The sequence below is a fragment of the Fusarium keratoplasticum genome, chromosome 4 (assembly GCF_025433545.1).
Source record: "Fusarium keratoplasticum isolate Fu6.1 chromosome 4, whole genome shotgun sequence".
NCBI lineage: Eukaryota > Fungi > Ascomycota > Sordariomycetes > Hypocreales > Nectriaceae > Fusarium > Fusarium keratoplasticum.
The window spans coordinates 124,276-147,307 of NC_070532.1; the positions used below are offsets into that span (position 1 = coordinate 124,276).

The 23,032-nt window shown below is 40.4% G+C and overlaps 1 protein-coding gene and 1 pseudogene across 2 annotated transcripts, besides 1 other annotated feature; one reads left to right on the plus strand and one right to left on the minus strand.

Annotated features, from left to right (window-relative positions):
* Positions 1 to 18,247: 18,247 nt before the first annotated feature.
* NCS57_00513600 (Peptidase-M43 domain-containing protein) lies at positions 18,248 to 19,120 on the minus strand (the record flags this gene model as incomplete). The annotated part of the gene is made up of 2 exons (XM_053055072.1): positions 18,248 to 18,320; positions 18,372 to 19,120. 2 exons carry the CDS (start codon positions 19,118 to 19,120, stop codon positions 18,248 to 18,250), a joined length of 822 nt encoding a protein of 273 aa, XP_052914027.1.
* A 1,580-nt stretch (positions 19,121 to 20,700) lies between these two features.
* On the plus strand, positions 20,701 to 21,956 carry NCS57_00513700 (annotated as a pseudogene). The gene is made up of 2 exons: positions 20,701 to 21,460; positions 21,514 to 21,956.
* Positions 20,701 to 21,956: a sequence feature.
* Positions 21,957 to 23,032: the final 1,076 nt, after the last annotated feature.

Below are 23,032 nucleotides of genomic sequence, written 5' to 3' on the forward strand. Positions count from 1 at the left end.
GATAATCTAATTATTATTAAAGATAATAATAATAATAGCGACGACAATAATAGCAATAGTAACTCTACCTTAGCTATTACTTTATCTCATAGTACTATGTCTAGCGAGCTTATAACTAGCGCTAATATCTCAAAAGAAAATATAGGTATCGATATATCCGCCCTAAGTAACTTAAGCATAGTACTATTATCGCTAAGTAGATATATCCTACCTAAATAGGCTATAATACTTAATAAAGATTCCTCTAAGGAATCATAAGATAATACTTCTCTTATCTACGGAGCATAAAGCTTACTTTTATCTCTATCTAGGCATAGAAAGCTATTATCTCCTCCCTCTGAAATGAGCTAATACATAACCGAGGAAGCATTCTAAGCTAAATTACTATCTAGAAACTAAGACTTAATAATTCCAGACCGAAATAAGGCTTTAATATATGCCATAGACAATAAAGTTTCTAATATCTTTGTTAACTCTATTAACTCCGTCGAGATAGAGGTTTACTAAGAGAAGGACCTCAGAACAAAGAGTAGCTATATTAGCGACGAAGACGAAAGCGACGATAAAGACCCTTAACCGCCGGTAAAGAGACGCTAGATAAGACTTAGCTCCTCGGCTATGGTCTCTATGTCTCCGATAAGATTATACTCATCGCCGCGGTTTCGGCTTAGACGATATCGCTAGACCTCATAGTCATATAGATTATCTTATAGTACTATACGTACTAATAACCGCCCTACCGCTAAGCCTTAATATCTATTACATCGTGATATTACGTCGGTACTATTTACCGATGCCTCTAATAACCTAGAATAGATAATATACGTAGAATTTAGGGAATTTCTTTTCTAAGGCATTATGAAGTATATTATAATTAGTAGGGAGAGAATATTCTATTTAGAGTTTTCGCTTCTTAGTGTCTTAGGAGATATTAGTCTGCCGATAAGCTCGATTAATTATAGATCGCCGAAATTAGGTTTAGGTCCTAATCGGAGAAGGAGAGTATCGAAGATATTATATCCGGGATCGAGGTCACCTAGTAATAAGTAGACGCCAGAGGAGGATAAGATAGTATGCAGCATAAAACGCGATGGCCGCTCCTAGGCTTAGATACATAGCGCCCTTCCATATCGTTCCAAGGGTACAATCTAAGTTCGGTGCTCGACTAAACTCAGGGGTTAACCCGGTGAAGTACAGCAGCTCAGGTTAGCAACATGTTAGAAGTTATTGATATGGTAGAATACATACATACATAAAGAAATATAGCCCTATTTTAGCTGCGCCTTCCCAGGAAGGTCTGGTGCAGGTACCCGTAGGCGGATGGGCAGCCGAAGTCTTAGATGGCGAGGCTAAAGGGGCACGGCTAGTTAGTTTATTCCTACTCGGTTGTGGCCTCAGCAATAAGACAGCATTACAGTCGACATATGGGGACAGAAGCGCGCCTTCATACGTGGATAATTCAAAGCATGTCATACAAGGACCCGAAGGCCACAATCGGCCATCGGGTAATATGGGTACAATCGATACCGAATCGGCCCGTAACATCCGGCCTTGGCCATCATCGGAACCCGGCTAGCGGGGTCGAGTTAGAACAAACGCTCCGCTCGCGACCGAAATGGGCGCCCAGACGGCCAGGAAACAAGAGCCATCCGACAAGCTAGGGTCAGAAACCCGAACGCAAGGGGCGTGCATCTGCGGTGTCGTACAGGGGTAGGTACAAAGACGGTCCTCCGTTTTCAGCTTCTCTTGCCCGTTGCAGTTTCTCATTCTTGTCAAGGCATCATCGCCGAGCGCAGCGAAAATCTCGTTAGCCTCACCTATACTAACTTCTCTCAGTTCTTTCAAGGCTAGTCGCCCGCCATAAGTGAGTATAAAGTGCTCATACACAACGCGACGCGACGGTGCCCGTGCCCAAGTTAGGCTGCCGCCAAAAGGATGGGGGACGAAACAGGAGCGGGGAACCATAGGAGCTTAGCCGCCGCCGCCGACCCATTTCTGTCGCAAGTACGGAGTAGATCTCTAACCCCATAAAGCGGTTATCTCAACAGATAACCTAGTCCCTCACTCGACGCTCAGTTAGTGCATAAGGGTACTTACTACAGTCCCCAGCATACAGCGGCCCCTACGCTTTACCACCCAAAATAGCAGCTCAAGAAGCAAACCTTAAATGAAAAGGCTATTTAGGACTACTAATAGCTGGCTGACAGCGACTTGTCCCCTCTTCAATAGCCTCATGAGATCGGATAAACTATGGGCCAGAACATACGCCGGAGTGCGGTACTATGACGTCGGAAACGTTTTCAGGGGGGGCTCTCTTTTGCCATTTCTTGCGATATCATACCAAGAGATTATGTCGAAAAGGCTTCTGCAATGTCGCCAAATGTATGCTAGCTCCCTAACAGGAGCAAGGGCCAGGGGTACAGTTAGATCTCGAACGACACACGACATCATTTATCTTGTCGACTCCTTTCTTAGCGGCTCTAATATATATAGACTAGCTCACGGTCCCGTTCCCAGGTTTTCCGGTTTTTCTGCTCCCGAATTTCTCGCTCTAGACTTTCCCGCTCTCGTTTTTCCCGCTCTCATTTTTCCCGCTCTCATTTTTCCCGCTCTCGTTTTTCCTTCTTTTCCCATTCGAACTCTTTCTATGATTTAGCCCACGATTCATATGCCCATGTATCCGGTCTAGCCTTTCTCTTTGTCACCCCCGAGGCCCTGTTGGTGTTATTACCGGGGCTCAGAAACTCGTCCGAGGATAAAAAGCTATCCACTGCCGTCTCACCAGCGAGCTATATAGGAGACTTCGATTTCTGGTAGTTTAGAGCCTTCCTGGAATTATTAGGCTTTGATTCATCTACTATGGGTAAAGCTTTGCGGCGCGATTCGTTATCCTCTGGTGCCGAATATTAAGAGAAATCCGACGCATCAGTTAAAGAAGCTCTAGGTGGCTGAGAAATCAGACTTTAAACTCAAGTGAAAAGGGACATGCAAACTCACCTCATTTATTGGTGTTAGCCCTCCAGAATCGCCTAGGCCACCTAGATGGCGCGGGGTAATGGGACCTCTGAAGGATAAAGTTAATGAGCCGCTAGAGGTCGAACTTAATGAGCCGCTAGAGGTTGAACTTAAGGACCTACTGAGGTTTCTCTGACGAGAACCTCTCTCGGTATATAATGAAAACGTGCCGCTCACGATGATCGAATTTCCTATTCGGTAGAGGGCCCTTTGGCCGTGGGAGATTTCGTCTTGGTCAATACCATACCGCCTTACTTATTCCTCCATTCGGGAAATGGTCTTAAGTTGATCCTCTATAACCCTCTTTTGCTCTCGTCTAAGATTGATTGATTAGTACCATAATAAACTCATCTGGATAACGGCAGTTAGTGCCGACCTTGGAACTCACATATGTTTTTCAAGTGCTCTGATCTTCACGTCCATCCTCTTATTAACCTTTCTTTCAGTCATCGTGGTAATCCTCCTAATTTCCAATTCCGAGGCCTCGACGCTCAACAGGTTAGTAATAAGTAGCATATTAATTTGGACTCTGTCCAATTATAACAGGATCTCAAGTACACCTTTCTTTCATAGTCGCCATTTAATATATCTTACTACCGCATAATATATGTCGTTCTGGTCAATCAAATTGTCGATTACCGATTCAAGTCTAGTAGCGATATATTCCGACATCGCCACAGTAGCTATGAGAGTGCCCTTTATACCCAGCTCTCGTAAGACCATTGATTCTGGGTGCATTTGATAATATCGCTCCAAGGTGGCATGGCTAGTCCAGATCGTGCTTAAAGAACATTTTGCTTAGTTTACATAGTTCTCAATCTCGAATTTCGCTACTTCCCTTTCTTTAGAATAGTCGTATAATTCACAAGCCAATTTGCCGCAATATCTTATGAGTTAAATAAAAGCTGGGACCGCGGCGATAAAACTAACGACTTCTGCCATAACAACGATCAACAAGGCTTAATATCAAAGTTAGGAATAGTAGTGAAAAGATAAAAAAAACTCGGCTATAGAGCTTATACACCCAACAGCCGTTTTATAATACATGCGACAGCTCGGGGTCACCTAGTTCGCCAAACTGAAACAAGGCAGCTCAATAGTTGTTAGGCAGCAAGGCAACCCAAATGGTAACCCACCAAGTAAGCAGGGCAGAATCAGAAGAAATTAGAGAAGAGGGTATACTTCGGCAATATACTAAAATACATAATAAGCGAGTGGGACAAACAAGCGATTCGGATACTAATACTATAGCTAAAAGGGCGAACCTTAAATTTTCTAAAACAGCCTAACATCCACCAAGGGTTCCGCAATCCAGGTGTATCAGCAATCCCAGCCCAATTCAAGTATCATAAAAATTACAGTCAGATCAACCAGCGGGAGATTCCAACCGCCTTGGGCTATAAATAGCCTAGCATACTTTATCCCTATGAGGTTAGTCCTAGCGGCCGGAATAAAGTCGGCATCCTTTTTTAGTTAACCCAATGAAATCGACAGATGCCATTATTACCTCCTTAATCTCCAGAGCAATTATTAGTCAGACGTAGATTAAGACAGGGGTGCCTTCCAAACAAGCCAACGATTCTGTTCACTATTCGCCCAATAGTGCCCGTCAATTACGGTTTAACAGGTAAGGAGGTCCGTCAATTATACCAGTAGGTTGTGAGTATTTAGAACAGCAAAAAGATTTCATTTCACCTAGAAAACTCCAGACCCTCGACCACGAGATAATAGATCAACAAGTTATTAAAATCCGTCTATCACTCGACCCTCGATGCCAACTTCCCTCGGCCAATTGCCGCTTCTAAAACCTAGAATAATACATTTCCTTACAGTAAGCATAAGATATTCGATTACTTAAGGCTAGAGCAATAAGCGGCGTCAAGGTCTAGTTAGAGAGAGCGAGTTATAACCATCAAGGCTATGGCGAAGATAATCTGCCAGAGAGAGACAGAGCCCGGCTCGGTTATTCATATAAATTCAGGGCAATTTCTGAATAATAGCTAGGTTTCTGGCTCTCTAGCGGCCAATACCCTACTATCGAATTAATCATAAACAGGATGCCATATGGCCAGACTAATTTCGGGAGATTTCTAGTCGTCGAAAGCGCAATCGCTATCGCAAAGGCTGCGATAACAGCAACACCGATACCTATAGAATAGATAACCATATGCCAAGGGGCCTAGTTCAATAATTTCCCGGATAGAAAAATATAAAGAGTATAGGCAGTGACTAATATAGTTATAACTTAAGATATAAATAGTATTATATATATAACTTCGATAGGAACTAAATCTCTATGAATAAGTACGAAGACGAAGATCAAGATAACTTTAACGCATTTAAGGATTACTATGCATATCCACTACTCCTCCCGTCTAATCGCCCTCGTAAAGACATAGATAATCGCTATAATCTAGATTATCATCTCAGAATAATATACTATAACCAAAAAACTTCAATTCACCTAAGTCATAGCAATTCCCTATAAAGAAACCATAACCAAGAGCTTATACATAGATCTAATAAGAACCCACGGTAGCTTAATCCTTTTACTATTTTCCAGGGAAAATAGGATTAAGACTACCACTTCTAATACGCCCTAAATTACTAATATACCTTTTAAGGATTTCTCCCGCCGCCACGATATATTAAACTTAATACTAATAAAAAGATAAATATAAGATATCGAAATAGCGGATAGTAGGTAGGTATCCCCTCTCTAGTATATAGTTAGATTATCTATATTATTAGAAATAAATATAGTAATAAGGAATATAAATCGCACCTAGCAGGGAGGGACGATAAAGGACTATACTAGGTCCTATTTATGCTTATAACCCGAGGCTATAGTAAGAATATAGCTCTACCATACTAGATAGCGCGTAATTAATAAAACAAAAGGGCCAATACTAAGATAGTTACATACCTCTACTCTATCTAGGTTGCTAATCTCAGGGGTTAGGGGATTATAACTAACTACGCACAAACGACATAGTCTCCTAAGAGCGGAGCCACGCCCATATACTCAAGTGGACCTATGACGATCGTATCTTTTCCCAAGGGATAAACCGGTCGTGCTAGGTTTATATTAGCAGAGGGTTATTAGCGTTATCTTAAACAAAGGGGTATAAGTCACGTCTAGTAATATGCTCAAGGTATTAAGTATAACCAAGTTGTATTAATAGCTAAGGTAGCTAATATATCTAAAAGTATAATAAATATATTCTATATACCCGGCTAATCGCTAAGGCCTAAGTAAGCGAGGTTAGACTACTCACCGAGCTTATAGTAAGTAATATATAATCGCTCATAATCATAAGAATAAGTGGCTTACTATGCCTATGGATTAGGTGCCTATTATAGGTATATATAGCACGTGACCCTAGGTATATCTAGGCTATAATATAATATCCCCTCTCTGTTAGTCTTATCCCCAAGGCTATTTCCTGCGACCGTAGCTATTTCTTTATAAGTAACTAACTTTGACCTATATTTTTATTTTCTATGTAATACTAATGCGATATTAGGCTATATAACTAAAAAGAAATCTAATACTCCTTCTTCTACTAAAAATTGCTATATTCTTACTTTAAGGATTAACTAATTTAATTTCGAAATAATGCCTTATTCTTATTATTCGAAATAAAGTACTATCTATAAGATGATTTCGGGTTCTAAGAAGTGTAGTTTATGCATATATTTAGGTCGTCCTTATAATACGATGGGCATCCCTCTAAACTCTTATGTATGATTTCTTATCCTCCGCCTAGGTCCTTTACTAATATTATTAATATCCTATATTATCGAGGAGGCTTATTATCTAGACGAGCAAGAGGCCACTACTAAAGAGCTACTTACTTCCCGTCATAAGGCCTTGCGGAAAGTGCAATAAGACTTAGATAAGTCTCTTTCTTAGCTAGAGTTATATTAGAAATATAAGCGGTAGCTAATATTACGTAGTATAGAGATAACCCACAAAGGTCTAACTTCCCTAGATAAATTAAAATAATCAGAGTAGCGGGAGTCCTTACTTATAGAAGATATCTAGACTATGGTTTATACCGACGTCTTAGATTTAGGCTTCCTTAATAATTTTATTGTCCCCTCTGATATTATTAATAGAAGTCCCTTAGAAGGTATTATATATTAGTAAGGTATTCCGAGGGTTCCTAGGTATTTTCTAAGTCTAAGTAGTTTTTCTATTTAATAAAATATATTATTTTATTATTAACCTTATTTATATTAAGGATAGCTTCCACTATATATTCTTCTAGTCTATCTACTTCGGGCTCTAATTTATTACTAATTTTAACTTAGATAATATCTTATGCCGACTTAAATAGCGAGATATAAAAGATTAGATAGAGCTTAACCTTAGGTAATAAGTCTAGTTTATAATTATATTTTAAAATTTTCTACTTAATTTTATAGGGTCTAATATATTTATAATTAAGTTTTTTATTTTATTATTTTATTTTAATATTTTTTATTGCGAGGTAGACTATATCTCCCTCCGAGAAGGTTAGTCCCTTAATCCTTTTCTTATTAGCATAGTTTATTATTCTATTTTTAATGAACTTAAGTTCTATTCGTATTTCCTCGTATAGGTTCCTTAGCTAATTATTAGTGAGGATAGCTTTAGGGTTAATAATAATATCTCGTATTTATCGGTATATATTTAGTATAAATCCAAAATTAGCATAAGCTAATATAATCTTCGTGCTTTTATTTATAGCTATATTATAGGCTAGCTAAGCAACTAGTAATTTCTTAACTTAATTAGTTTATTTATAATTAATATAGCATTAGAGATATTATTCTAGTATTTAATTTATATATTCGGTCTATCTGTTTATCTCCTTATAATATATAGTAAAGAGTTTATAGTTAATTCCTAAATATCCCGTGAGGCTTTACTAGAATTTTAAAGTAAATAATAATCCTCGATCTATAATAATTTTAAGTAATATACTATATATCTTAGCGACATAGAAGTAAAAGAGGTATATAAATTCTTCGGCTATTATAGATTCTTTATAGGATATAAAATAAGAAAATTTCATAAGTCTATCTACGATAATAAGAATATTATCATAGAAGTTTCTCGTAGCTAGTTCTTCTAATAGGGGTAGTTTTATAATAAAGTCCATAGTAATTAAATCCCATAGTTATTCCGCAACTAGGAGTAATTATAGTTTCCCGTAGGGTTTATAGCGTTATGCCTTAGTTCTTACGCAGAGGTCGCATTAATTAATAATTTCCGAGATAATTTTCTTTATTCTAGGGAATATAAATATTATTTTAACTTATTCTAGAGTTTTATTAATTCCTTAGTATCTATATAGTTAATAGCTATATATTTCGCATATTAAATTATATTATAGTTTATTTAGAACTTATTATTTATCTATCTTCTTATTATCTAGGAGTTATATATTATATTCCTAGATTTATTTAAGGAGTAGGTTATTCTATTCCATGGTATAGGCATTCCCTATAATGATATAGGGTATCCCTATAATTTAATTATATTTATATAGCTTTAATAGGTACTTATCCCCTAGCTATATATAGTCATAGTATATTTTATAGTCGAGGTAGCTATCTAGTCCTACCGTAAGGTCTTCCTATGTAAAGTATCGATATATTATTTCCTAGAAATCTCCGTTATTAAGTTTCTTATTATATTTTATAGTCTAATAATAATATTTAATAAAGTCTTCTATATATTTCTATAATATAAAGATATATTTTTAGTGCATAATTATCCCTTATTAGCTTCCCACCTAGTCTACTTATCTAATTACGAGTCTCCTAAGTTCGCTAATAATAATATCGGCGATAATTTTATTCTTCTATTTATCTATTAAATAATATAATAATATTTATTACTTAGTTTAAGTAATTATTTATTATTTAAGGTATCCTTCCTATATAAATTATAAGAGTTACTCTTTTACTTTAATCTTCCTAAAGTCTAGGTTAAGTCGTCGGCTAATAGCATCCGCCCTGCTATTCTCTATTCCTTTAATATAGATAATAATATAATTAAATTCTAAAAAGTACTCGGCATAGTATAATTATTACCCGCTAAGTTCTTAGGTTTTTATAAAGTAAGTAATATTCTTATAATCTATATATACCTTAATCTAGTATTTACTTCCTAGGAGATAATACTGGAATTCCTTAAAGGTATTAATTATTATAAGGAATTCTTTATTATAAATAAGGTAATTAAGTTCTACTCTATATAGCTTATAAAAGTAAAACGCGATGGGGTATAGGAGTCCTTCGTCATCTTATTATCTAATTTAGGCGCCTAATATAAAGTCCAAAGCATCTATTTTGAGTTTAATTTATCGAGATAAGTTAAACATCTTAAGGACTAATTCGCTTAGGATAAGTTCTTTAATTATATTAAAGGCTTTTCTAGCCTTATCTCTAAATATAAATATTTTATCTTTCTTTATAAGGTTAGTTAATAATATAGCGATCTTTCTAAATTATTAAAGGAATCTATGGTAATAATTAGCGAAACTAAGGAAGGCTTATACTTCCTTAATATTTATTAATTCCTTCTAATCCCTAACTACTAAGACCTTCTTAGGGTCTATATATATTTTATTATAAGAGATAATATATCTGAGAAATTCTACTTCCGAGGCATAGAACTTATTTTTCTTAGGTTCTATTAGTAACTTAGTATCTTATAGTATTTATAGTACCTTATAGATATATTCTATATATTCTTCTTCTATTTTAGAGAAGATAAGGATATTATCTAAGTAATATATAACGAATATATCTAGGTATTCTCATAGCACGTTATTAATTATTTATTAGAATATAGTAGGTGTATTAATAAGTCTAAAAGGCATAACGAGGTACTCAAATAGTCTATACTTAGTATAAAAAGCGGTTTTCTATTTATATCCTTCTTTAATTTAGATAAGGTTATAGGCTCCTTTAAGGTTAAGTATAGTAAAATACTTTATTCCAAAAAGTTAATCCTTTAATTTACTAATAAGGGGCAATAATATTTAATCCTTAACTATAATAATATTAAGTATTCTAAAATCGATGCAGAGTTAAAGCTTATTATTCTTTTTTAGAATAAATATAACGGGGTATTTAATAAATAACTTACTTTCCCTAATATATCCTTTCTATAGCATATCTTCGATATATTCCTTTAATATAGGTAATTATACTTTATTAAGTAAGTAAAGTTTACTAAAGCCGGGCTACTTCCTATTAATAAACTCGATTTCTAGGTTATAATACATATATTCAGGTAGACCTATTTTAAGTTCTTCCGCAAAAAGCTTCCCATAAATATAGTATTATAATAAAATATTCTTAAATTATTCTTCCCCTAGTATTAGTTTAACCTACTTAAGGTCTTTTTCTAACTTATAAAATTACTATATAATATATGCGATTATTCGCTATATCTATTATTTTTATCTATTATAGTATTTATATTATATCCCTTTAGGTAAAGAGGTATCTTATATTTACTTCTTCCTAGCTTCTCTAGTATCTTCGGCAGAAGTTTAAGATCTTATATTATATCCTAAGTTATTATTTATTATAGAGGGCGCCTTATTATTAAAAAAAAATACCTAGCTAATTCTCTAATTAAAATATAGGTTATAATATTATAACTATAGGTACCTAAGCATAAGATTATAATACTTATTAGATATAATATTAAATAATATCCCTTAGTTCTTTCCTTTAATAAAAACCTTAAGGTAATTAATCTTATAATTAATAACTCTGTTATTATAATTAAAAGGGGTTCCTTTTAGGTTAATAACTAAATAAGGCGTATATTTATGCCTCTATAGTAGCTTAAGTCTATTTGCTATCATCGGGTCAAAGTAATTCTACTTAGCTCCGCTATCCACCAAAGCATTTAACTATTTTCCCTTAACCTATACTTTTAGTTCTAGGCATCATCGCCTATATACTCTATTTATAAAGTAAAGGGCCTTCTAGGATAATATCTTCTCATATTTATCTATCTATCGCCCTATGCTAGACGGGGTATCTAGTTTTTTAACTTTTTAATAATATAGCTAAGATAGTTAAATTTATATTCGCTATTTACGTATGCCTTGTAGTTATAGTTATTCCTTAAGCTATCTTACTATTACTAGTAGCTTTCTTTTACCTCTTAATCTTCTTTATACTAGGCATTACTTAGCTCTCTTAGTTCTTCCTAGCTAACCTTCTTTTACTAGTCTTTAACTCTATAGATTACTTATTTTTATTTCTAGATAACTTAATATAAGTCTTCGTAATACTATACGCATACTACTCTAATAGAGTTATACTAATAGAATACTTAGTACCCTTCTATCTTATATTATATATAGGGGTTACTATTTAGCTAGGCTAGTAAGGCAATAGGGAAATAATCCTATTTCTACTTCTCTTCCCTATATTCTTTATACTAATAATATTAATAAAACATCCACGAGATACTAGGATATTCCTTATATATAAGGTATATTCGTATATTATCTCGGGGGTTAAATAATACTTCCTTATATTATAGGTTCTTAGCTAGCTCCTAGTAATAGGCTTAGAGACAGATCTCCTATATATATGCTATATCTATATATTCCCATGCCATATAGATATACTATTCTCATTTATTATTCTAATAACGATTACTATCTTCATCATAGAGTCATAGGTAGGGTTCTTCTTCCTATAATTCTTTATTAGTCTTCCTTCTTTCCTATTATTATTCCCTCTAGGTCTATTAGAGTTCTTTTTATAACTTTACCGCATTATATTTAAAGTTAATTTAGGCTAAGTCTCTAGTATCCCTTCTAGAGATTTAATCTATATATCGCGGTATATAGCATTCCCTTCTTTATTATTCACATATTTCATTATATTCCTATAATACTTTAAGTTAATATCATAGGCATAGATTATAGTTATATCGCGCGGGGTTATCTTATTAATAGTCCCTTCTATATATAATAGAGGGTATATAGGGGGGTATTATATCATATCCTACGATCTATTTCTTATAATTAAAACCTTCCATAGCGGCTTCCTTAAAGTCTACTTATTCTACTAGTATTAGGGGTAGTTATTATTTTTATTCTATTTATACTTCTATTTCTTTCTATTTAAGCTTCCTAGTCATCGCAATAATAACTATTTATTCGCTTATATTACTTAATCTAGTCTTTCCCTATATTATCGGCTCAGGGAGTGGTTACCACTATATAGGTTTATCCCCTTCTCGTGCCTTTACTCTTTATCCTACCTAGCTATAGATTTTTTTACTATTAGGTTAAGGTCCATAGGGGTTCCTTTTATCTATCGCGATATTATACCCGCTTCGTGATATTCTAAGCATCTAGGTAATACAGATAGCTATTTATGGCCCATAGTCCTAGTTAATAGTATTTAATTATTTCCTACCTTCGGGGAGCAACTATTATTCCCGGGGCTTATAGCGCCCTTCCTAGATATTATATTATTTCTTCCTATACTTATTTGCCTTATAACCTTTCTTATAGCAATAATAGTATTTAATATCCTTAGGTCCTCATTAGGTTGCTCTAAGCTCTATAGGTCCTAGGTTAATACTATACGAGGTATTATTCTGCCTCTTCTTACCTTAGTTAGCATCGAAACGGGGGCTATTAGCCTTACTGCCAAACTTAGGGTTCTATAGTTTTTTCCAAGAGAACTACTAATTATCAATCTTAACTACCCTGCCGATATAGTTAACAAGGTTATCTAGTCGATCTTCCTTATAGAGCTCGGCCTATACTTCTTTCTTAAGCCTATTAAAAAAGAAGGATATTAGCAGCTATTAGTCCTAGTTAAGTTTCGAGGCGAGTTAGAGGTACTTTGTTCTATACTCCAAAGCGGATTAAGTTTATCAGAGTACTTTAATCTCTCTCTCGGCTTATACCTTTTCGTTAATAATTCTAAAGGCCTATTAGAGCACTACTTTAAAGGCTTTATAGTCCGAGTATAGATTATTAGTTCATAGCGAGAGTTTAGCAAACGGGGTAATAAGGTATTCCCTTATAATTAGTTTAAACTATATAGCGGCGTAGTTCTTAAGCCTTCCCGCGGCGTATTAGACCCTACTAGAGGCTAGGGTAAACTAAGTTAGGTAATAGGTTATAAAGGCCCGTAGCTATATAAGGAAAATTAGTAGCTTATATATAGTCCTATTAAATATCTCTAGTAGGTTTAGCTTTAGGACTTCTCTTATGTCTTTTCCCCTCATAGCAGTAATAGCTATATTATTAATATCTTAGATGCTATTTAGGTACTATATATTCTAAGCGCGCTAAGATTTGCCTATCCTTTTAATAAGTTCGCGGAGTCTATCTATCTCGGTACTTATAGTAGTGATCTAGGCATAGAGCTATTTAACTTCCTCGTCGTCAGAGCTATCTATGTCGTCTATTTCCTCGTCTAGGTTAACGGGGATAGATATAATAGGCGCGGGTAAATAATTAGTAGGTAAAGCCTACTAATAGTTATTAATAAGAGTAGCCCAAGTAGCCATTACGTTTAATATTATTTAAGGTAATGCGAGTAATCTATTAAATAAAAGCTATTAATATATAATAATTATATCTTTTCCTAAGGGATAAACTAATCGTACTAGGTTTATATTAATAGAGGGTTATTAGCGTTATCTTAAACAAAGGGGTATAAGTCACATCTAGTAATATACTTAAGGTATTAAGTATAACTAAATTATATTAATAGCTGAGGTAGCTAGTATATCTAAAAGTGCAATGAATATATTCTATATACCCGGCTAATCGCTAAGGCCTAAGTAAGCGAGGTTAGACTACTCACCGAGCTTATAGTAAGTAGTATATAATCGCTCATGGTCGTAAGAGTGAGCGGCTCACCGTGCCTATGGATTAGGTGCCTATTATGGGTACGTGTGGCACGTGACCCTGGGTATGTCTAGGCTGTGACAGGACTAATTTATACCATAAACACACGAGTCCTTTATTAAGATATCTAAGATTATGCTACCGAGTATATTATTAGGGGAATACAAAGTAATAAGCGTAGTATTACTTAACCTTTATAATAATAGACTAGATACAGTAAAGACTAATAAGCGCCTCCTCGACAATAAGATTAACCTCTAGTCTATCGTCTTATCCTAACTACGCTAATTCTTATAACTATCCTTCGGCGCTACTTTCTTAGCCTTCTTTTCCCAGAGGAGATTATCCGCCTATTAGCCGCAGTTCTTTATTACTATAGCCGGGCAACGCCTATATCGCAAAAGGTACAATATAATCTCCGCCAGGCTAAACTCAGACTCCAGTACCATTATAGTAAATTCCTTTACTTATCTCTCTATGTCTCTATCGCAACCCTCTGGTTAACTATCCTCTATAACATCCCTTACATATTATCCAAATATAAAGTAATATATCTCCCTAGCGATACCTCTATTAGCAAGCTAGAATTCGACCTTAAAGTCAACTCGGCCAAGCCATATCAATGCCTCATCTAACTTTTTAGGATAATTAGTTATTATAATAAGAACTCAATTTTCCTAAGATATAACCCCATCGAGGACATTAAGAAAGCCTAAGAGAATCACCCCTCTCCTTCGCGGCCTCAAGTCTATATCGCTATCTAAAAAGTCTACGTCAAAGTCCCTAGAGCAAGTAGCACCTACTACGTCAATATCCTCTAACAAGACGACACATCTATCTAAAAGCCCAGCAAACAGGTCCTTCAGCATTTAATCATTCGTGCTAGGAATACTAATAACATAGATATCCATATTCAATTCACCTATAATTAATAAGCTAAAGCTCGACTTTCCGGTTCCAGGCGGGCTATATAAGAGATATCCTTATTTATAGGACATAGAGTATTCAGAGTACCAGCATCTGGTTTCAGGGTCAAGAAAATCTCAAAGCTCTCTAATAAGAGACCCCTTCTGCTTTTCATTAAGAATAACTATTAAAAGAGGTCAAGTAATCACTACTTTCTCCTTCCTCCAGCAATTCTCGCGGTGCCCATAGATAGTCGTCTTATTCTTTGATTCTCTGAGGTATTTAAGTCGACAGTCTTCCAATAGATCTTTCACGATCCTCGAAGATCATCCCACACAGGTGATAGAGATCTACTCCTCTTTATAGAAGCCAACATCCACCTATGTGGTCTAGTAGAAAAGCAAGTTATTCTTATACCAGAACGAAAAGGAACCTTCCCAAGGGGCGTATCTAAGGGCCTTTTTGTTGCGGGTGTCATAGATTTCATGGGCCTTTTGATTCGTTCGGACTTTGGCGAGAAGGGACCCTGGCAGCTTCAATAAAAATGGGGCCTTCAAGCACTCAAGATCAGACCAAATAGTGCGACCCTTCATGCGGACTGATTTTTAGGTAGGGTCGAATGGTGGTGTGAATACTTGACAAACTATCTGTGCTTAAACCAACAGGTGTTCACACACCCATTTCGGGAGTCCTGGTGTAACTAAGAGGTCCATCACCGGTTAGTTGCCCATTACATGGCAGGACGTCTGTAAATAGCATGAGTTACTGCTGACTGAGTAATTCAGATACCTCTCAACCGTCCGAATCTTCACCCGTTGTCTCTGAGAACGCGTTGTGGTTTCGGCGTTTACCTAATCTGGTTCAAGCAGTTGTTGGTCAGCACCACGACTGAAGGATCAGGTGGAATGCTAGGATACAGGCATGACGTAGGGCTCTATTTAGTGACAAGATGTTGGTCCCGTCCTTGTCACCATCCCATTCTCCAGTGTGCTGTTCCCTATTGATTGGCCGTGCAGACCAACAGCAGCTCGTGCGTAGTTTCGCAAATTGCAGGGGGACCTGGTTGATCCTTTGAGAGTGATTGAGAAAAGAGATTCATCCCCCAACCGCCACTCTCTTTCTGCTTCTTACTCAAGCCATCTCACTTTTCGATGCCATGGCAAGGCTCAAGATGAAGTTTGTCACCCTTTTCCCCTTTCTTCTCTGGGTGGCTCTGGCAGTCGCCCAGACATCGGACATCGACAGTACTGAACGTTGGAACCACCTGACTTCTGTCCACAAACAGCCACCAGTGGCGTCCCCTAAACCTGGGGTGTACACCTCTCAGGGCTGCTTCAGTCATCTTCCAGAGAACATCACATTCAGTCACATCAACTCCAACTCTCCTCAAATGTGCTATCAGGAGTGTCAGCAGAGGGGAAAGAATGTGATGCTGTTGAAGGGCGAGCGGCGCTACTGCGCTGAGAATTATCCGGCCACTATTTTTGTGCTTCCTGACGATAACTGCCGCCTCGGTTGCCGCTCGGATCCCCAGGTTGCCTGTGGTGGCCTCCGAGCCTTCAGCGTTTACAACATGGGCCAGGAGTTAGATATCAGCCCTGACACATTCTGAACCAAGCGACTACCCGTGCAGCCTCCTGAATTAGACCGATACACCTCACAAGGCTGTTTCAGTGAGCTCCCGAGCCAATTCACCTTCTTTCGGCGGACAAATATGGCCCCAAATTGGTGCTATCGCCACTGCAAGGGCCGGCAATACAGTGTTATGCTCATGAACGACGACAAGTGCTACTGCGCCGACAAGTATCCACCCGAACGGTCACTGCTCCCTGAAGAACGATGCATACTACCATGTTCCGGCAAACACCATTGGGTGTGTGGTGGTCCAGGAGCCTACAGCGTCTACAATCTGGGCATCAAGTTGGACGTCGAGCATGAGCCTCTTCCTCCCCACGGTTTCAGGGCACCGTTGCAGTGGCTGAGCAACAGCTTAAGCGACTTGCAACTTCCGACCAACTCGTCTCGCAAGGATGTTTCAAGCAGCTTCCCAAGGGGGCAGTTCGTACGCCTTTGCGCGCGCAGCACCAAGGATTTTCTCAAGGCCTGTACCAACCTTTGTCGGATCAAGAGCAAAACAGTTGCCATGATTCACGGCTCTGAGTGCCGCTGCGCCACTACCTACCCACCCAAGACGGCGTTGGTTAACGGTTATTTTTGTGGGATCCCATGCCGTGGCAGCCCTGATCATACGTGTGGTGGCCGTTCGAATATGTACACTGCGTACCTCACCGGGCTCTCGCAAAAGATCCAGTACCAGGTTGGGCCTGCCAACAGACCTGCTCGGCAAATTCCCTTTGCAGAGCCCATAGCAGCTCGGACGACATCCCACGGCTGCTATAGCTTGTCTCCTCGACGAGCAGTCAGAAGAACTAGGGCCAGAGAATCGATCAACACGGCTGCGACATGTGCCAAGACCCTGCACGCACTTGGGGAAGCCTGTTGCGCTAACCCGAGAATATAAGTGCATTTGTTCTGATACATATCCCATGCTGAGCACGAGAGTGGATGACAAGTGGTGCGATGTTCCATGTCCTGGCTATCCCTCACAGGCGTGTGACGGACATGGAACTTGGAGTGTCATCAACACGGGCCTGCGTGTTGCCGTCGCCGATGACGAAGAGGAAGCAAGGGAGCCCGAGTCGCCAAAGCTACCGTTCTATGGCTGCTTCGATGACACACCAGCGAGTTTTAAGACCGTAGACCATAGGTCTTTCAAGCGCGAGACTCAGGGAGATTCTTGCACATACGCATGCGCCGCAAATGGATATCCTGTTGCACTAAGACAGGGTGGCGACTGCCATTGCTCTCGCTCATACCCGCCGCCATCATCACGGGTCAATGAAACGCAGTGCCGGTTTGAATGTCCATTGGATGCCCGCGAGATGTGCGGTGGCCCCCTCGTGTATAACGTCTATCGTACGAGGCTAGACTGGCCTGCGGATGATGACCTAGAGGATCCGAGCACTTCTGCAGTGGCGAGACCTTGGAAGTGTTCGCATCCGGTTATACAGCAAGCCAAGAAAACCGCCTCGTGGGTTATGAGTGAGGCTATAGTCATCGTCTACTGTATCGAATGGGCTTTGTACGTGGTTTTCTGGGAGGTGAAGCGGCTGATCATCAACATTGTCAGTCCTTTGAGATGGATATGGGATGGGATCAGCGAAGTGATGGACCTTTAAGGTTGAGTGGAAATGGAGACAACACACGCGCGATTTTTCCTTGACCTGTAGCCGGAGCGACAGCAAAGCCATTAACACTTGAGTCTTATCAAAATCTCAAATACACTCATCATCTCATCATCAATTCGGCAACTAAGGACTATGTACACAAGTCGGTCAGGGTAGATCCACAAAACTCTCTCTCTACTGGCGATAAGTCTCCCAAGCGGTGTGAAGGCGAGTCTCCTGGCCGGGAGTAAACTCCTCATAACAGATACTATGTCAAATTAGTCATTGCTAAGCCAGAAAATGTATAGAAAGTCCTTACTCGTCAGAATAATCCATGTAATTGTGGATGGGGTCATCGCCAGGCTGGTTTGGGCACGTATCCGAGCGGGCAGGGCAACCCGATGTGTTTTTACCCTGGGCAGGGGTATCGCTGACAAAGTCTCCACTGCCAGTGCAGCCGCCCTGGAAAGTATGGAAGAGATTGAACCAGTGTCCAATCTCGTGGACAGCAGTTCCACCCAGGTTGTATGGTTCAGCAGTTCCGCCGGGGACGGTTTGCGCATCAATGACGCAACCGTCCTTGATGAAAGTCGTGGATCCAGTTGTCACCCCAGGCTCGGGGAAGTGGCAGTAGCCGAGAGCCGTGCGGCCATCCAGCTTGGGAGTGTCAACAAAGTAGAGGTTGAGAGTGCTGTAATCTCCTTTACGGAGCTGCCTCTTCATCGCAACCTCGCCGTTGCCAGCAGCCCAGTTGGTGTTTGTGGTGAAATCGGTGCCCGCCAGCCTGAACGTAACTCCATGGGGGCCATAAGAATCGTTCATGTAGACCAGCTGGTCTTGTAGCTGCTTTTGGGTGATGTACTTGGATGAGGAAGACGAGACAACATGGAAATATGTTTCGACAGTGATGGAGGCCCTGGCGGCGATTCTGGCGGTTTCCTCAATGGCCCTGAGAGTTGCGGCATTGTCCAACTGTTCCGGTGTGGGATCAGTGACGGCGCAACGAGGGGGGAGAGCCAGGACACCGGCGGTGCCGAGAAGAACAGCGAGAATAGACTTGGAAACCATGATGAAAGCGGAGTAGGAGTCAGACTGAAGATGGACGAAGCTGAGGTGATATTGTTCAAACGAGCCGTAATTCTCTCAGTATTTATATTATTTACTATCTTTGAGCACTTATCGCGAGAACGGACAATTTGATGCCGTGATACACGGATATGTCGATCCTCGCCCTCTTTGTTGTGTTCAGCCGTGGTCTCTCGTATACCGAACTATCCCTCCTGCCAAGTTGGAAATAGTCATAGCCAGGAAGGCCGTCGATATCACGCCAGAGTAGCTTCAAGAAGCGTCCTGTCGCCGCCCTTGTTAGTCCTTGGTCCAGGTCCAGAGCGTGACTATGGAAATCCACCTTCCGTGGAAGGAAGTGGAGTCCGCGCTCATTGAACGAAACCCTAGATAAACGAGAAGACACCTGCCAATCACGGACGAGGGCTTTTTGTGCAAGGGACGGCTTGGCAGCCTAGCTCATCGTGTCAATGTAACCTATCGTGGATGCCTCGGCTGTTGCCAGTGCTATTAAAGGAGCGTGGAGCAGGAAACTCGTGTGGCCATTGAGAGTGCAAATGCTTTAATCTAATCTAACGGTCGAGGCGTGGGGAGATGTTTGAAGAGCTTCCCTATTGGGCACGCCGTCTTATGCTTAAGAGGTACGCTCCGGTTCGGAGACAGGGGTGTGTGCCGATCAATGCCCTGGTCAGGAAGACCCCGAACGGAGGCCAGGGCCTTTGAAGCACATGTGAGAAGCTCCGGAACTTTTGTCAAGGTTCTGCGATTGAAAGGTCAAGACTCAATACTATCCGGCAGACTCGGACTTGTTCGGGATGGCCTCAACTTCCCCCCAGAGCTATTTGAAACGGTTCCAGATTTAGGCTCAGTTTACTACCGTCTCAAAGAATAACCCTGTCAGGCCACCAGTTCTCGATTAATGTGTAGGGTAGGTAGGTGATCCGACGACACGGAAGTGATCGTACAGGACAGGCGATTCTAGCACAAGTGGTTATAATTTATATTAGAGATACCAGTTTGAAATATCAATAAATAATGATACTATAACTTGAGATGCATTTATGAGTGAGTTTAGGGTTGTTGATGCCCGTTATCGTTTCGTAATCCTGACTCCGTAAGTCGATCACTGACATGTTGGGACTTTGTGATAGTGATCATCATGGACCGAGACAAACATTGTTAGATGAGAATTTGACTTTTTGATACATGTAAGAAAGAGACAGAGAAGCAAAACGAATGGGGAAAATCTCGTTTTGTTAATGCAAACGATTCGCCCCGACTTCTTCACCTCGCGATCAGGCTTGGCGCCGAGTCTTTGCAGAGCGCTACCAACGTTTTCTTTTGTCGTCGGAGACGTCTTGTGCACCATACCGAAATCTCGCAATACAATGATATAGTTCAAATGTTCGATTGGTGATCCTCATGGCCTTCTCTCAGTGACCATCTGTGATTTAGCTTATCCCTGAACCTCAGGCGCTTAGAACGTCAATCACAAGGCGCCAGCCTCCAAGTCCCTTGCAGCGCGCGCCAAGTGGGTGACTAAGCGCTGTGGCTGAAACTCAATTTGATGGAGACCCTCAGCAACGCGATTCTTGCTCCTCCATCCTCCCTCGCCCAACCTGAGTGAGCTTGATATCAAGTCCTTTGACGCAATACCGAATACCGAATCGATGCTGAAGAGAAGCACGGTTGATCCCGCTGGGGACCTTGTTCTAGTCTCACCGTACGATCCTCAAACCGATGCTCCCTCAAAAAAGGCCTCCGAAAAGGAAGATCAGCCCAAGTCTGAAGATGAGGAGAAGGAGGTGACTGCCCAGCTCGAGGACAGAGAGATATTAGTATCCTCAAAAATTCTCTCAAATGCATCCCCAGTATTCCAAGCCATGCTCGATGGGAGGTTTCTCGAGGGAGTCCAACTTTCCGACTCAAAGGCATCACCAGGCCAGGAACCATATCGGCTATTGCTTCCTGATGATGACTTCACAGCCATGCTTCTTCTATGCAGGATACTACATTTCAAGTTCAAGGGAGTCCCCGAACAGCCCCGAAGCAACTTACTTCTCGCCCTGGCTGGCGTGTGCGACAAGTATCAATGCACGCAGACTCTCAAGTACTGTGGTGCCCTATGGCTTAGGAATTGGACGTCTTCATTGCCTGACGTGGAAGAAGCGTCAATTGAAAACATTTCCCGTCTTCTCATCTTCGCTTATGTGGCAGATTTGCCGCATGAGTTCTGCGAAGTTGCGTGGACATTGGCTCTTTATCATGAAGGACCAATTGCAGGGCCCCAGACACAGGCGATACAGTTGATTGATCATCCTCTTCTGCCCAATGACGTTGGGAGTAAGGACCCGGATTCTCGAGCAAGTTCAAGGACTTGGCTAACTTTGACGCAGGATACCTGGACCAGAAGCGACTTCAATTCTGCGAGGCCTATCACCGCGCCGTCACAGCACCGTGGACGACGTGGCAATGGACAAGCCTCACCTCGGGATGCTATCGTGCGAGCCATGCCATTTCAGAATATACCCTCACGCTCAGGGGAGCGGGGATTGTCCCTTACGAGCTTGACCTAAGAGATCATAAACTCAGTGACTTGCTCAAAGCTGCAAATAATCTTCCCCTTCTCGCCGTGAGGAGCTGTACGTCACGATACAACTGCGGGTGTTCCGGGGATCGCACAGACAGCCTAACGAGGGACCTACGTGCTCTTGCCCGTAACATTCCCAAGCACAAGACGTGGTTCGGGTGTTTGGACTGTTTTAAGAGCGGAGACACGTCAAACAGGGACGGAAAATGTCGAATAGAGCATGGGGATATCACCAACCTCTTGGCTTAACTGGCTTGCTGGACCAAGCGGATGTGTGCCAATTCATCTGAGGGCTACTCAATTGTTGTATGAGCTCCTAGTTGAACCAATAGGCTATTTCCAGGTCTTTCGGGTGTTCATTACGTCTTGTTAGCTGGATTGATTAGCATGGTTAATGCCAGTGATCGTAGATAACTAGATCCTGCCGCCGGTGACAGACCGATTGTGATACAATCTTCAGGCCTCCGGGTCGGTTCGGGACCATAAGGTCTATAAGACATGAAGGATATAAATGTCACGTTAGAGATATATTTCATGGATTCTTGGGATGCCGTGTTAGTCTGTGTGTTGGTTCAGTCGACAGTGGGCGGGGGGGGGGGGGGGGGGGTGCTACAAATTAACCTGGCCTGTCCGGCCTCCTCAAATTTCTTTTCCGCTGAGTCTCATTTAACTTCTGCACTCTCTAGGTTGATTGGAGGTCTGAACTTTAAGTCTCACTCTCGGCCTCTAATCAGGCTTTTGCCCAGGTATCGGAGACTGTAAAACGACCAGAACTCGGGCTTGCAGTGCCACGTCTAAGTGATAGCCCATGTGCACTGAGTAGCACTATATGTAAGAGCAACTCTCAGGTCTTATACAAGAGAAATAATAAGAGCAATGGCGACATAGGAGATGTACCCCTAACTGAGATCGTCCCATGACGGCAAGGCCCATCGCAAAGATCAGACTTGTACCGCTGGCGCCCAGCATCGGAAGATAGTGGATCATCATGGTATGGACCTGGTCCCAACCCCAAGTCTAGCCGTGCACGGCTTGTCGGGTCGTTACTCTTTTTGGGGCGGAGACGCCAACAACTTGCTGACAATTGAGAGGATACGACCTTGTCCTTTGAGGCTACGTAATGTGACAGTTTAAACATCACGTAAACGAATGGCGTTAACCCGTTGAGGGGTGTGTCCTCTATATAATTTGGATAGTAGCGAGTGAAATATATCACCAAGTGATTCTTGTTCAACATAGAACTCGACGGCACTCGACAATTTAATCAACTTGTTGATGCCACCCAGCTCTATCGCAACACGATATCTAGATACAGAAGGCCATCA